This window comes from Octodon degus, unplaced genomic scaffold (genome assembly GCF_000260255.1).
Source record: "Octodon degus isolate 3935 unplaced genomic scaffold, OctDeg1.0 scaffold00166, whole genome shotgun sequence".
Taxonomy (NCBI): Eukaryota; Metazoa; Chordata; class Mammalia; order Rodentia; family Octodontidae; genus Octodon; species Octodon degus.
This window is the reverse complement of record NW_004524742.1, coordinates 938,187-955,223: the sequence shown is the minus strand read 5'-3', so window position 1 is coordinate 955,223 and position 17,037 is coordinate 938,187. Positions and strand designations below refer to the sequence as shown.

Below are 17,037 nucleotides of genomic sequence, written 5' to 3'. Positions count from 1 at the left end.
ACTTCCTAGTGCTCATACACATAAGCTACCATGTCCACTCTAATCCTATGGAGATATGATTAGAGGAACAAAATCCTCCTGGATCAAATCCTTCAACGTGGGATAAGTGGGTGCGGCTAGCCACAGCACAGAGGTTTGCATGTATCATTTCTACCCAACGTATGAGTTTCAGAACTCTTCCCTTTCCTAACCAAAAATCAAGATAACATAAAACACACACACACACACACATACACACACACACACACACACACACACACACACACACAAAACTAGGCAATGAAAATGAAAATGCTTCATGTTTTGCCTGTTGCCCTAGTGACTCCCTGCTCCAAGTCCTAGCGTCTTCTCTCTCCCACTTCTCTTCCCTGGCCCTTCCTACATTGCCTACTATCCCATAACTCAAGTAACCCAACAGAACCAGTCAGTTTTAAGTTTCAGTTGGGACCTTAGTGACCTGTTAATGAATCTACAGAGAGGAGAAAAACTCAGTGTTGAGTTATGCCTGGTGTTGCTAGCTGACTTGGAGTCAGAAATGCTTGAAGCGTTAACGTAATTGCAAGAATGTGAAAAATGAAGCGCCGGACTCCTGAGCAAAGGGAGAGGTCAAAGTGAGCCTCATACACAAGAAGTTGCTGGAAGATAGCCTCATTAGACGTTCAGTCAGCATCTCCTTTTCCCTTCTTTTATACAATGTTCAGGCTGCTTTGTTTTTATAATGGATGCATTCGCCCTTCTGCAGCTGCAGTTTGGGTTGGTGGGCATGGAGGGCTGGAAGGCTCTCTGGACCTGACCCCATGGAGAAGCCCACCATGACATGGAACTGCAGTCAATGCATTGCTCTGTGGATTGAAATCTACGTAAGCAACATTCGAAATTCCTTACAATTTAGTTTACACACAGCGTAACTGGTGTAACAAAGTAGTATACAAAATCTAAAAGGAGATAATTCACAGATTCTTCCAGTTTGTCATCTGATAGGATTCATCTTGGTGTCACCTCCAACTTCCTAAAAGGTAGATTCTGATTTGTACTCATTTGCAAGTGAACTGCATACTAGAAAGGACATTTCCCCAGACTTTTCTAGAACTCAGGAATCTAAACCTCTGGCCAGAAACTCGGAGCAGGGAGGACATTCACCCTACATCACCATCCCCTTTCAAATGACATATATAACTACAGCTCAAGTTGTTAAACTGTCTGTACTTGGAAGGCTGTCTAATGCTTAAATATCGTGGCTATAAACACAGTCATAATAGAGATGAAATAGACCTAGGAGAACAGACACCATCTAATGTAAAATATTAAAAAGTAAAATCTATACACTTTCCTGGCACACACTCAATAATGCATCTTCTTTTAAATTATCATTTTAGCCATACGAGAGTCATCGCCAATATATAATTGCATTCTGTGTAATAGGTGAGTTTAAAATGGTGAAATTTATTTTAAGTTGCCCAAGGTTGCCTTGATATCTGCAGTTGACACCCCCTTGCCCTGTTTATTGTAATTTTTAGAAATTGTAACAAAAGTCACCATGTCAGCTAAATGGAAATAGGAACAAATAGTCTCCTTAAGAATTTCAAAATCCACTTTCGCATGTTAAGATTCCATATAAAATTTCCCCAATATTCCTGGAGCTAATAAGAAGAGATTTTGGTGTCTGATGTGTTTGGAGGCATCAGTACCTGATTAGAAAGGAGAATTCTTACAGTCAATATAACAAACAAAATATCTTATTTATTGTATAATTCAAATTACTGAACTAAAGCAATAAAGTAGGTCTGTTGTGCCACTTATTTACATACACCACAGTGAAGTGTAGATAATACATCTGTTTTTAAAGGAAAATTGGTAGAATAATCAATTGTCATTGTAATGCCTACTTAAAGAGTAGACAGCTCACTTTGACCTTTTTTTTTTTTTTTTTTGCAGTACTAGGGATAGAACTCGGGACCTTACGCTTGGGCACTTATGCTGCTGAGCTATCTTCCCGGCCCCTTGACTTCTCTTAATAACAAAATAAGTGAAGAAGGGAAGATACTGTCTCCCTAAACAGAGGTGATTATACTCTAACCTGCCACACTCCTGATTACACAGAGGCAGATAGACTGACATCACCCAAGTCCTTGTGGTCATGCCCACTCGGCACAAGGGCAGTTCTCCACCTTTTACCTTGCTCACTGCTGTTGTCTCCACTCTGGGAAGCATGGCCCCCGCTGGAGGGTCCTGGGGTGCCTGCTGAGTGGGTTGAGGTTGCATCGTCGTGATCTCGCCACGATGAAGGGTTCTGATGTCGGGATGCCAAGGAATTTGTCCACAGTTACCATGTCGGCCATAAAGGAGGAGCCCAGAGGAGCAGTGCAAGGGGAGACAAAAAACATGTGTAGATATTAGTATCTGCAGAAGCGGGCACGCGTACCTGCCGGGTTGCGGTGCACTGTCCTCACAGTAATAAGTGCACAAGAGGAGGCAAGGTGCTCGGCACCTGACTGATGGGCACATCAACGTACAGACTTGCTAAAACTAACTGGAGGGGGTCGGGGAGATAGCTCAGCAGCATAAGCACCTGCCTGGCAAGCACAAGGCCGAGTTTGATCCCTGGAACCAAAAAAAAAAACAGGAAATAAAACTAAATGGAAATTTACATCACAATAAAACTAATTTTTTAAAATGTATTTGGTACAGGGTCTTACTACGCAGCTCAGACTTGTAGTGATCCTCCTCCTGTCTCAGCCTCCCTAGCACTGGGATTACAGGTGTGTGATACCACACCCAGATTTGGTGGTCGACTTAGCACTCTTGGGGGACAGGGATCAAACCCTTATCCCAGCGCTTGCCTAAGCAGATACTTAGTCCTCTGAGCTATCTCGCTGGCCCATAAAATTAATTTTTGAAGTGAGAAAAAATTACAAGTTAAAGTTCTCGGGGGCTCGATCCCTGGCAACACAGAGAGCCAGCAACAGAGACCCATGTAGTGGTGCACGCCTGTAGTCCCAGTGCTGGGGAGGCTGAAACCAGGAGGATCACTACTAATCAGAGCTATGTAGTGAGACCCTATATCAAAAACTTTAAGAAAACAAAATAAAGTTCTTTTTACCTTTGCTATCTTAATGAGGGGAAAAGCATGAAAGAATAGGACCCAATGCTCTTGATCAATAACTATTTCAGAACATTATATCTATAAAATTCAGTAACTCTTAAAAAAATCACACTCAAGACTGTACAGAACAGCCCTTCACATCTTTCAAATGTACTGCCCTAAAATAATCTGCATAAACTCTCAAAATTGTGACCAAGTGACCGATTATGTAACCAACAGATGCAATGACATGAATCACTGCATCAGTACCTAATACATTATTAATGATCTGATTTATTTGCATAAATGATAATTCTTAAAATGAACAAATATGTATGAGCTATTTGTCATCTAGTAAGCAAAATGGAGCTTTCAGTTGAGCTTTAAGGAAACTTTAAATGACTGAGCAGTCACTTTTCTGGAAGAGCTACTTGTTTCAAAGGACACGCAAAGACAAAGTTGCATAGCTCAGGCCACTCTGCTGAGTGTATTCTTCTCCTGTTCCTCCTCCCCTTTCCTGATCATTCCCAATACCCTGCTGTTGCTTAAAGGAAAACAGGAATTCTAATGTACAGGAAGGACTTTATCAGCACACATGAAGGCAGGCAAGAGAAGGAATTTCCTCTGGCAGAAACAGAGAGCAGGAACCACACAAGAAACCCCACAGCCTTGAGCCCAAGCTGCACACTTGCCACCTGTATGCCACCCACTTCAACTGAGTCCACAGACCTATTGGCAAGTGAATTTGTTAGGGGTCTACAGCTGGGGGCAGAAACTTTAAAAAAAAATCATCTTCTAAAAATACACCACTGCTCTTATTATAAAGAGTAAAATAAGGATATTTCACTTTTATTTACTATTACATAAGTATATTCCAAGATCTGTACCATACAAACCTTATGACCTTCTAAAAGCTGTCATGCCATATTGCCATTATGTGTAGTTTATTAAAAAAAAAATCAGTCTCTGTCATTTTTCTCAACTATAACTCTGTAAGTTACATATAATACATAAAAAGTTACCAAAATAAAACCAGGAACCTGGGTGACACAAGACAAGGAAATATTCCTTTTTGGAGAACAGCAACAGCAAAAGAAATATCTCTCATTATAGATCTACTACAAACTAATTGTAGATTAGTATTTGGCAGTTTTGATAGATGATGAAATGATTCAGAACTTTATGGATTAATACATCTATATTAAATAATGCTAATGGCACTGCCAACAGGCAAGTAATTGATTCGAAATGAAAATCCTGAACAGAAAGTCCATGACTACAAATGCAGCATAGGTGCAGGTCTCTAAAAGAAAGTTATGTTGGAGAAAGTAGATTTGTGAATGAAACTGAGTAAAAACCAAGTTTTCCATTCTTTGTATTAAGATAAAGTCACAGGGGCATGCCCATTAGCGCAGTTGTTTTCTTGTCTGCCTAAACAAAGCTGTCAGGCTCAAGATGCTCTGGTTCGAACCCAGTCTCTCCCAGGAAACGAGAGATGCCTTCAAGGCATCAGGAAGGCTCCAAAAAAAAAAAAAAGATAAAGTCACTCTTGCTATCTAAGTTAGAAACCACTCCTACAGTGTCAAGATAAAGGTAGATAAAATATAGGGTGCTCTTCAGCTCTGCAGTCTCCAGTGAGCTGTTTTCAGGATGGCAATCAGATAGAGCCGGAAGAATGAGATGATAAAAGATAAAGAATAGTGTGGTATGAATTTGGTCCTGCAAGGGCCTGGTTAACATCTTCTTCTAGAAAATGCAGTAGCTATAACACTCACCTCAGCTAAACTTTTCAGTGTACATGGCAAGTGATGTTAATTTTATGCACTGCAGGCTTTTTATTAAGCCGCTGCTATAAAAGCTCCTCACCCCTCATGAAAATTACAATAATTAACCAGTAATACCTCAACTATGTTTTAAGGCAAATGTCATCCAATAGCTGTTATATAATCGTTCAAAGGAAGCTGGGGCAAATCTTTCTGTTTAGCACCACAGTGACTCTGAGGATTCGTGCAGGGCTCCCTGCCTTTGAGAACACCAGTTTGTCCTTATCAGCCAGACTTAGCATGCCACGCTTTAAAGTCAGGACCCATTCATTTATAATTCTGTGTATTTCTTCCAAAGATCTTTTTTTTAGAGGAGGTGTTTTCTAAGCAAAAGGGGAGAGGAACAGTCCACAGGCCACATACACAAGGATTATCTTAAAATAAGCACCTGGTTCTTCCAAATAAGTTGAGTTTTCCTTTTTCAGCCCAGTTCCCAAATTTTCTCAAGTTGCTTATCTAACCTACCATTCCCCTATCTCTCTCCTCTTCTCCTCACCCCTCAAAATATCATGCCTCTTTCCACAGGGTCTCAGGAATTCTGCTTGAAGGAACACCCACACAATTGCCATCTAGCCTGAAAGAAGAACACAGAGACCTCTGTGGATCTCCAGGCTGAGGAGTTCCTTATTCTGAGTTGTCCACACTCAGCTACACATACGTGGTGACATACACACAAAGATTCCTAGTGATAATCAGTCAATAAAAAGTGGTCTTCCTTGGTCACAAAAACATGTAACCTCCGTGGGTAACACAGTGTGTTACTCATAATGCTCTTCTTTTTTTCTTCTTAAATTACAGTAATTGTTTGTATCATAACTTCTGTCTTATTTTTTCCTCCCGGATACTTTCCAAGTTACATCCTTCAAGAATAACTGCCTGGATTTCTGCCAAATTATATGCTGAACTTCAGTGAATCCAGAGACCAAAGTGCTATACAAAAGCACGCAAAACATAGGAAGAATGGTCTCTCTGAGGAAGAGTGTAGCTGAGTATTCAGGTGTGTGCATTCCACAGTATATGTCTTGTTCTCCAGTCAAAGGTATCAGAAAGACACCCCAGGGCACAGAGGAAAAGTGTTTCTATTCCCAGTGGCTTTAATAATTGGGAGTCAAATACAGTACTCTTCTTGCTATTATGTAATTGCGTTAAAGAGCAGCGTTACCAGGAGAAAACCAGTGAATACTGAGCGGAACACAATGGAAAGAGATGGAAAATAGATACAAGAAGCTTGGTCTCTAGGGGCAGTATTTTCTATTTGCTGGGCTACAGACTCACAGCTGATAATGCAAGTTGTAATTAATATAAAAGCAGGAGACAATATGGGCAGAGCTTATAGCAGCGGGGCCACAGGAGAGCGCTCCGCTGCTCTCCTCGCTTTCTCATTTACACACAGCTTTCCCTAGAAAACACAACCCTGCCAGTGTTTTCTCCCTTGGAAGTTAAAAAACAATTGATTTAGCACCATCATTGAATTTTGCTAAATCTAGAAAAGAGCACAGAGAGGAGAGGAGTCTCTGGGCAGAAGAAGCAAATCCTATGTGCCCCTCTTTTGTTGAGGCTGCATATATGGTGGGACTATAACATTTTCAACCATAAAGGCATTTCTGTGAGGGGCCTGCCTATGGGATATTATTTGATAAGTCCTGGAAAATTGGTGGTTATTTCCCTGTTTCAATAATTCCACACAGCACATCGTTCTTCCGTCGGGCCACCGGGGTGAAATGTATAAGGGCGTCTAAATAAACACAAAACTGAATGGGGAAGGGAAACATAGTAGGCTTCAAAGAGAAAACAGAAAGCCATACCACATGCAAGTTCTGTCTAAAGTAATATGAACCTGATTTTAGACCTCAGCTAGAGGATGATTCAGTGGGTGGGGTACAGGAGAGACAACAGGAAGACTGGGTGAATGCCGGGGGTGCTGACGGTCCTAGGCCACGTGATCCCTGACAAGCCATGCGCTACACTTCTCCTGCACCCATTTCCTTTATTTCTTTCTTTCTTTTTCTTTCTTTCTTTTTTTTTTTTTTTTTTTGTGGAACCGGGGATTGAACTCAGGCCCTTGAGTTTGCCAGGCAAGTGCTTATTCCACTGAGCTATCTCCCTGGCCCCATTCCTTTATTTCTTTAAAATGAAGAAATGACACAAGATAATCAATCGTCTTATTTGTATTATTAAAAACACTATCAAGATAACTGATTTTCTAGAACCCACACTATTAAATAACATCATGACAATACAGTAATTATACATGAACTCGGAAAGTACAGTAAAGTAATTCAGAATATGTGTTCCAGAGAGTAATAATAAACACATGAAGATATTTTAATCAGGAAAGGAGGCAAGCAAAACTAATATAGTCATACACAAGCAACCCAATACATTTATACAATAAAAAAGATATACTTGTATCAAGTAATATTAAGTCACTTATTTCCTATGATGGCTTAATTCCTAATTAAAATATGCTTAAAATAGAAGAAAACTTGTATCTTGGGTATTTGACTCTACAAAAGTTAAAAATGTTAATTGTATGGTTTGAATAAATGTTGGAATTTGAAGTTCATTATTCTAAAGTTGACTTTAGAACCCAGGAGACTTGTGTGTGCTTTCAGAATCTGGACTCATTCTTTAAAAATGTAAATAGAGCTGGGGTCTTTCCCGCATCTCTCTACTTCCATCTCTTTATTAAGCTTTGGGAATTAATATGTGCGTGAGGAAGTCTCACAAAGGTGGTGAGTGCCTGTTGCAAACAGATTCCTCCATTTAATCGAGAACTTTCACAGAAGACAGAAATGTACTGTTAGTGTACTGCCATACTGTAAAGATCCTCATAGTCTTAAACTATGCTGGGATATTCTCAAAACAGTCAGTATAAAAATAAATAAGAAAATAAATTCAAATATTACTACACTTTTTATCAGACAGTGAGTGTCCGTGTGGTTATTAAGTGCATCTATCTTTTATTTTATCAGTTACATTGAAAACATTTCAACTGCACAACCTAAATGATTTAAACAGTATAATTATTCTTGATGAGAAATTAATAGGGAAGTTAAATGGACAACCAGAACCTATATTGCAGGAAGAAAAAAAAAAAAATCCTTGCTTCTTTCCCAGAATGTCTCCTTGAACTGGTGGACAGAGCAGCTCTCCGTAGGAAGGGTCCCCAGGGGCTTGGGATCACACACCATAACATCTACTCTTACACTGCAACAGAAGAAACTAACAGGGAAAGTCACTCATTCATATTATTAATATTATTATCAACCTCATTATTCTCTCTTGAGCTTCTACAACTAGTAGCTTAAACCTAAACATCTCCACACTACCACTCACTTCTAATTTTGCCCGTAATAATAGAATTTATTTAGCTACAGTATTCCATCAGGAATAAAATTCTGAAGATTTTCCTTTCTGACTTAACACCCTCTAAGAACTGTATAGACACAAACAAACTTGACATATCCAAAGTCACAAAAGAAAAGATCAGCACGTCTTTATTTCAGTGATAACATAGAAATTAAAATAAATTGTTTTATTAGTGATGTCATCAGAGCCAGTCAATTTTAAGACACCTGTCATTAACTATTAAAAAACATAATTATATTTTATTTCTGCTACTTAATTCTTTTGAAGAAAATAAAATGTAGCTCATTATGACCATTAACTAAGAGCAATGGTATAATTGTATAACTATATGCACTTCAAAAAGTAATGACTGGCTTAGATAACGTATTTTAAACAAACATTTCATTTGTATAAACTTGATCTGAAGGTAACATTTTTATATATAAATATGAAATTATAATTCATTTGTCCTCACTAGATTTAGGAACTTGATTTAAAATTATATAAAATAGATAATGCAGATATCACCTATTTTTCAGAGATACTACAGAATAGGAAAAGCATGATTATTTCAAAATAGTTTTCAAGTTGAAGCTTTCAAAATAGTTTCAAGTTGAAGCTTTTTAAAAAAATAAATTGCTTTTGTCATATTTGTTTTAAATATGATAAATTTGAATACCTGAATAACAACATGAATTGCAGTTAAAAACAGAGACCTGTATCTTTTACTAGTGTGTATATCTCTCTCCCTACTGTTCTGAAGAATACTGGGATAGTTATTTTTTAACCTATCATTATTACCCTTGTATTACAGTAAGAGCACAACTTAAAGCAAATTATAATATGTTAAAAAGCATTCAATATGAATTTACTAAGCCCAACAAAATTGTAAGCAATATTGAGCACTTTGTTTTCTGATTAATTCCAAACTTGTTCTTATCATTATGCACATCACGTGTTAATAATGAATGTACAAACCAAGGATCTTCACTGACTATGAGAAATGGAAGATAACACTACTGTGGTTGTCTTCTTTTAATGCAATTATTCATATTGTAATATTCAGATAACATAATGGATATGAAATCAGCATGATTTCCCACTTAACAGTATATAAAATCCACTCTTAAAGGTCTACTGTTAACACTTGTTTAGAAGACATTTGTACGTTGCTTTTATTCATTTATATTTTCAAGTTCTTTAAAAGAAAATAAAAACTATACTTAATATTTTCCCTTGCATGCCTCTCTGCTTCCCTATACACCAGATTTCATGCTTACTCTCTCTCCTTGCCTGCTCTTTCCTTACACACACACACACACACACACACACACACACACACACACAATGTAGCTTGATACCATTTAATAAGGATAGAGGTGTATGTGTTTTGGGGGTGTCAAACAGCTGTCACAAACTGTCACCTCCACAAGAGAAACCTTGGCACACAACAAATTAAACTACATTTCTTTTTTAGCTGTCATTATTCATAGCCAATAAGTTGAAATGCTCTCAGCATTTCATGTGCAAATAAAACCACGAGGAAGCTCAGTAGATCAGCATAGTGGGCCAACAGATAAAACAGAGAAAACAACACGCTGTCTGGGTCCTTCTGAACTGGTTCATCATCACCCCTGAGCCAGTGTGCACCAAATGAGCTCCAGCCTGGGGCAATGTATTAAATATGCATATCAAAGCAAATGAAAAAATAAACCTGAAGATTCAAATTGGACACATTTACATGCTGAAAATGTCCCGCTCACATCACTTTTCAGGTAGTGGTTCTGTGCGGCTTTCACTTTTTTGTGGCTGGGGGTTAGAAGAAGGGTGAGTTTGCAGAAAAGGCTAAGGATAAGAGGATTTGCTTTGTCGAGGTGAAGGAGGAGGCTTGGAAATGAATACAATCAATACACCTATGCTACCAAAGTGCCAGAGCTGCGGAGAGCCCTCCAAGGTTTCCTTGTTCATTCTGCACAGAGCACAAGTCTGTGGCAAGCGTCTCCATTTCCCACTTGGTGCGCTGGTGGAACAAATTATTGCTTCATTTCAAAACAAATAGCAGGGGGCTAAAGTAAAAATGCTATAGTTCAGATCTCTAGGAAATAAAAGGCTTTAAATTATGACGCCCAATGAGGTGGCAAGCCCTCATGGGTTCAAAATAAATCAATTGTCATATTTACTTGATTGGGGGCTGGAAAGGGGGGCAACAAATGACAGAATTGACTCTTTCATCCGAAGACAATGATTGTTAAATTATTAAAGCAGTATTCTCCTAAGTACAATTCTTTTCTTAAGTGTATATTTAAATATTACAATAGTTCCATAAATTGGTATTGTCTACCAGCCAACATCCAAAGCAGCCTAGTTTATCTTATCTCCTCTACATAAACATCAGCATACTCTAGTTCCACACATCCACTGGAAAAACAGTGGCCAAGAAACCGCTCTAGAAAACCCACTGGCCAAGATACCTTGAGATAATAGGAGAAAAGACACTGAACCTCTTACTCCATACACATGTAAATAGACCCCTCCCTATTCCGCCAAGAATGTAAATGCACATGAATTTAGAAACAGAAAACAATGAGCATCAACAAATAAAAACAACCAAAATAAATATTTTGGAGGTTGTGTCATGCCTTGTGGACCACAAGTATACACAACGCAGAGTCTCACATGAGTAAATAAACTTCCCACAGCTACTGCACCTTTTTGATTTCATTTAATACACTCCATAAAGAAAAGCACACCGTACCATTTCCCTCATGGCAATGAGACAGATACAGGTAAAGACAGGTGTAGGAGCCTTTTACACTGTAGTATTTATTCAGCCTCAAAACTGGACATCCCAGACTTATGTTTTCTTTTCTTTTCCTTTCTTTTCCTTAAACTTGTACTCTTAGGCTGGTTTCTTATACAGTGCAAAGGTTAATTATTAAAATAGACACCTGCATATTTTTAAAACTTTTGATAGCAGGAAAGGAAAGCCTCACATAAAGTTTATTCTCGAGGCATTTCAATTCATTACTCTTAATATTCAGGCATGGGGGCTTATTTATAAACTGCCTTCTAGATTCAGTGCCTGTTTAACTCACACAGGGCATTCAATTAATATTTCAGCCACGAAGTTATCAGACTACAGCCTTTATCATTTAGGTTGTGAGTTCAACTCAATATATAGACACCCTGTCCCCCACCCCCAGGCTTGAGTTCCTATAAATAAACTGCTGTTCACACCCACTCTTTAACCTCGCCACTCTTGCCTTTCCTACCAGCTGCAATCTTTCTTCTCTTTGCTTCTTTTTCAAATTTTCAGTCTCACTACATATGCTTTTTTTTTTAAGCATCAGACTCACTAGATCAGTTCCAAAATAGGATTAAACACAGAGAGAATAGAAAGAAATCTCCTTTCCTGGCTTGACATACATAGTCATTCCTTACTACACTCTCCGTCCTCATTTACCAACTGTTAAAGTGTTAAAATTCAACCACTAACCTATGGTTACTCAATCATAATTCCCTTCAGCTTTCTGTAATACATTGTTAATAATTGGTTCATCAAGGTTACTGTCTTTTATTATGAAGATGCTTCAGGCACTTGGCAATAAGTCCATATTCTGACAATAAGTTTCTATAGAGCAAAAGCCCTGAGAATTGTAATGTGTTCATTCAGTCCTGCTTTTATTTCTAATGTAGAGCAAGATCGGCAATAATTTTCAGGATTTTCATCTCTAAGAGAGACTGGGAAACCAGCCCTTGTTCCCCAGTTCTCTCCTTCAGCACCCCCTCTTCCAGGTCCTGTCCTGGTATTGCCTCTCTCTATCCCTGCTGTACTGACTACTGTATGCAGGATTTGAGAAACCAGAAAAAGACAGCAGACATAATTATCAAAAGAAAGAATTTGCTAACACCCAAGTCACCAAATCCAGAAAACTTCACATATTAGGAGAACAAATCAGCCTATGAAGTCGCTTATTTTCTGTTTCTTTTCTTAATTCCTCTCTCAGCATAAATAAGGAGGGGCTTAAGAAAAGGCAGATGAAGAGTATGATACAGGTACTTAAAAAAAGTAGAAGAAAGCCCCAAAGACACTGAATTATTAAAACAGAAAAGAAAACTAAATCAGTGGAACTAGATGTTGAAACAAGTTTTTTTTTAAATGTTTTACCTAGTGGCTTTAAAAGAATTGCCAAAGGCTCACAGACTTACATGGTCAGCGAGATTTGTGGAGGAGCCTGAAAGTTCTTCATGGTCTGACTTGGAGCTGCCGTCCCTCTCGTCAATGACAAGGTCGATGGGCATTTTCCCCTTCAAACAGCTAATGTACCGGTGGCAGAAGTTATCACACAGTTCATGGACCTAGGAGGGATATGGCAGGGGCTCAGTTTATGTTGTTATTGTTTGTTTCATTTTTAAAGAGGAAAACTATCAGGTTGCATTGGAAAGAGCAACAATGTGATGTCTTCCAAACTAACTCTAATTAAGGGGTATAGTTGAAGGCTAGGAAACAATAGAGCAATTGTTGCAGCAGATATTATTCTCCAGAGACTTCCCTGAGCAACAAGTTACAATAAAAAGAGGGAAAGAAATAGGGCTGGGAATAACTAGGTTATTATGGGATGAAAATCCGATTTGATGATCATTTCAAAATATTAAAACCTTGAAACTTAATACTTGCTATTCAATAAGCTAGGAGTTCTATTTGCAAGGGAAAGTGATGGAGCTGCAGAGAATGTAAAGTCACCCCAGAGGGGAGGATTCCTTCTGCTTGCACCTAGTGAGGGAGCTAATAGAGACACAACCAGGCTGAAAGTCCAGGAGCACAAATGGGTTGCTTCATTTCAAAATAATCCTCAATGTTGGGGGGGGGGGGTTGGGGGAGGTGCCTTAAAAGTCAGGGCTGCTTTGATTCACTCACCCTCCCAACCCCTGGGTTGAACAGCAACTGGAGGAAGGGGACGATTACGTGTGCCAAATCTCCAGGTATCCAATCCCTAATACTGTAGGTTTGCTCCAAGTACAGTATCCCAATCAATTAGGGGACCTGGCTTAAACAGGAGGGAAGTGAAAAGTTATTTCATGCTTACCTTTTCCAACTCCAAAAGATGAAACCTTAGTACTTGTATTGCTTGTATCATCTGCAAGGAAAGTTAAACAGTTTGGAGTCAAGGCTCTGGGATTCCAAGGTCCTGCTGGGTGGGGGGTGCAGGGGACAGAACTGGGCTGCGGAGAAAAATCGAGCAGGTGTCCAGGCAAAACCGACACATCAAGGAATCCTCAGCAAAACCAAGAGATGCCTTATCATTTTGCCTCATTGGCCACAGGGCAGGAATGGGATTCAAACCTAAGCTTCATTAACATCTTTCCCCTGACATTCACTGTGCGGTTTATCTGTAAGAACTACTTTCCTTGGACTAGGCCTTCTCATCCCTCCTGAGTCCTCTCCAACAGTCCCTTCCCTCGACCTCAGGCCAAATTAAAAAAAAAAAAAAAAAAAAAAAGTAGCTTCTCTGGACAGAAAAAGCTTTTTAGAACAGCATACCCAGCGAAATCCATCTGCACTAAAGAAGGAAATACTCAAGATGAATGGCCAGGCTGGGCCTTTGAAAGCGGATTTAAGTACTTTTAATATTGAAATCGTGCAAATTAGCAAAAGAATCGCACCTAAAAGTGGCCCGCGCAGGCCTGCCCCTCAACCCAACCCCCACCCTCAGCCCGCCCTCCACTGCCCCCGGTTACTTCTTTCGGGTAGCAGCCCGGGTCGGCCGCTGCCCTAGCCAAAAGGGGAAATAGCTCACTTCTCGCAGGCGAGCACCGAGGCCAAGCCCCGGGAAGCGCCCCGGCGCCCTTGCACCAGTCCCGGGATTCTGCCTCGAGGGCTTCGTTCTCCAGACCGGTCCCCTGCTCACCACCTCCCTGGCAGGGCTCTGAGCTGTCCCCTTCCTCCCTGTAGCCCTACAGCTCCTAAAGCGGGGGTCTGCTCGAACTCCCTAGAACTCCCCGGGAAAGTGGGTACTCCCGGGCGTGGGAAAGGGCCGAGGCTAGGAAGAGCACAAAACAGAAAGCCTTACCAAATTGTCCAGCTCTGGATTTGAAGAAAAAAGTGGCTTTTCGGCGCGAACCTATAAGAAGCAGGGAAAGTCAGCATGAATTACCCACTAGGATTAAAAAGCCAAACCTTAGTACTTGTTCCTACTGAGCTGTAGTGTGCGAGTGGGGACTGTGGAGGGGCAGTGAAGAGACGACTTCCGTAAAATACACCGGGAAACCTGGTGCCTGAAATTAGTGGGATCGCCTGAGAAACAAGCAGGGCCTTCTGGTCCTGGACCCATTAAGGGACACCAGGGACCACGGCGTCGCAGCCAGCAGCCTGGGCAGTTCTCGCCAGCAGCTCACCCTGATCCACCGCCTCAGGGGCAGAGGCTCCGCGCCTCGCTCACCTCTGTGCCCCGGGCAGGCCTCTGGGAGAGGCGCCTGCTTCCGGGGCTCCCGGCACTCCACGGTCCCCTACAGCCCCTTTCCCCAGTTCTTGTTCAAGTAGCTGCAGGCAAGGGAAAAGGCCAAGCCCCAGATTAGGGGCAGGTCAACTTTAATTCAAGGGTCGAGCCCCTGTATTCCTGGCTGGGGGTGGGGGTGGGGGCAAACACCCATATTTATCTCGGCTTCCCATTCGCCCCCAGGCTCAGGGATGAGGAGGAGGAGCAGTGTGCCGAGTGGGCCAGAGGAACAGATCGGGTGTCCCGGCCTTTTCTTCCCCTTTCAAGTAAAGCTCACAGGAAAGGGGAGGGAGGGAGAGTGAAGGGCCGCAGGAGGGCGAGTGGGTCAAGAAGGTTGGACCTGCTTGGCGAAGACTGCGATGTCCTCATTGAAGGAGTCGGAGGAGCAGACGTCTCCGCCGGCCACTCCGGGTTCCCGGGGCGTGCAGGTCGCCAGCTCGCACTTCTCAAAGACCAGAGCTAACAGAGGAAACAACGGGTGCCTAACGGGCAGCGCCACGCAGAGACACACACACGGAGACGGGGTGCAGAGGGGAAGGAGCGAGAACTGTAATCAACAAGTTTGGAGGGTTCGGATTCCTTCTTTAATACAACAGGCACGCATCACACTTTACAACCCTTCCTCTGTCAGCCGAGCCTGGGTCAGAAACAGAAAGGAAACCCAGCCCGGCCTTTCCCCATCGGCTCGGAAGTCCCTTAGCTCTGCCAGAGAAGTCTCCAGCCACTTTAGCCCGCCAAGTAAAAAGAGCTTGAGTGGGAAAGTAATGAAACGTCCAAGAAACTCGGCAGTGTGGAGCCCGGTTCCTCCAGGCTCACTCAACTACAGAGGCCGTGGAACCCACGCCTGCAATCCAACCCTGAGCTCATGAGAAAAGGGAGGATCTTTAAAATAAGACATGGTTCTAAAGGGTATTGCAAACAAGGCCAAATGCTTCACCTACTCACACACCTCGAGTGACATTTCCTAAGAGCAGCACTTCTAATCTCTCCACCCCCTTGCCTTATAAATGTGTTTGCTCTACGTCTAGTAAAGCCCGGTGTGGGGGCCCAAATAGTAGGAATGTTAAACACCAAAGAGCTGCCTTCCAAAGACCACATTTCTTCTAGCGTTGCAGGAGACAAAAATAAATAAATCGCGCTTTAAAACTTGAATGTGTGCGTGCGCAAATGCCCTTTGTGTTTCTCAGGGTGGTTCGCCAACACTTCGGGATGCTTGCGGCCTCTGGCTTTAAGCTCAGTTGCTGTTTATCCACTGTCCCCTCCCCTCGACACCCCGCTGCCTTCCCCACCTACCCTCAGCCGGAAGAGCCCGCGGTGTACACGTTGGTACCATGAGTCCTCACCCCTCCCCGAGTTCTCTCGGAACACAGAATAATTTCCAGCCATTTCTCCTACTCCCCCCAAGCGCGGCTCTGGCCAAGCAGCCGTCCCTTCCACCCCGGTGCACTTCAAGGTCTGCCCCCTTTATTTACAGAGAATTAAGAAGTGGGTGATTAGGACTTCCTGGCCGGAGAAGCAACCCTGATCCCTGCTCAGGCTGCTTTTAGTGACTCCCAGACCCTCGCTAGGAAACTGAAGAGGGGAAAAAAGTTGCTGTTTAGCAGCAGGAAACTTTCCCCTTCATCAAGGCCTCTGTTAGAGGGCTTGGAACGAGCAGCCCTGCGTCCTTTGGCCAGGAATCCTGTCCTTGGGGAGAAGGCCCAGGCAAGGTTCTGAGGGCACAGTCACTCTGGTTTGTGGGGTTTGGAGTGACTGGGCCGTGGGAGTGGAGGAGTCTGTATCTTCCGGGTCTTTGACTCAAGGGGCAGAAGGGCTGGCTCCCTCCTCTGTCTTTTCCTAAGGCAAGCAGCCTCCTAACCCCATGCAGAAATTACTCCTCACTTTAGCTGTCCACCTCCCGCCCCCCAATGAAACACACACACTCTCTCCCGCACACTCACACACAGTAAGCTGGGTCCGGGGGTCGGTTTACCCATAGATCGCGTCCTTGTCCCGCTTCAAGGCGTCGTTGACAGCGGATCCCATGCTGGCCGGCATGACATTGGGATGCGGGGCGTGCGCGCCGTAGTGCTGCGTGGCGTGAAGCGGCGGCCCGTGGTTCAGGTGGTGAACCGGGGGGATCGGCCGCGGGGCGTGAGGGTCTCCGTACATGGAAGCGGGAACCCCTACTCCGTCCATCCCGCCGTAATGAGGCAGCTCATCGTACTGTCAGAGCCGGCCAGGAGGAGGGGGCGCAGGGGTGAGAGAGAAAGAGAGGGAGAGAGAGAGAGAGAGAGAGAGAGAG

At 42.4% G+C, this 17,037-nt stretch overlaps 1 protein-coding gene across 10 annotated transcripts in view; it reads right to left on the bottom strand.

Moving 5' to 3' along the window:
- Positions 1–17,037, bottom strand: part of Meis2 (Meis homeobox 2) — a 215,658-nt gene that overhangs the window by 197,295 nt on the left and 1,326 nt on the right. For 8 of the 10 annotated variants that reach the window (XM_023703216.1, XM_004643110.2, XM_004643106.2 and 5 more), the window contains exons 2-7: positions 16,726–16,958; positions 15,094–15,235; positions 14,328–14,378; positions 13,344–13,394; positions 12,466–12,615; positions 2,176–2,290 (exon numbers count right to left, since the gene is read on the bottom strand). In XM_023703216.1, the coding sequence (XP_023558984.1) occupies positions 2,176–2,290; positions 12,466–12,615; positions 13,344–13,394; positions 14,328–14,378; positions 15,094–15,235; positions 16,726–16,958 (742 nt within the window). Of the gene's footprint in view, positions 1–2,175; positions 2,291–12,465; positions 12,616–13,343; positions 13,395–14,327; positions 14,379–15,093; positions 15,236–16,725; positions 16,959–17,037 lie in introns of those variants that run through there. The other 2 variants (XM_004643112.2, XM_023703218.1) reach the window with 2 other exon arrangements.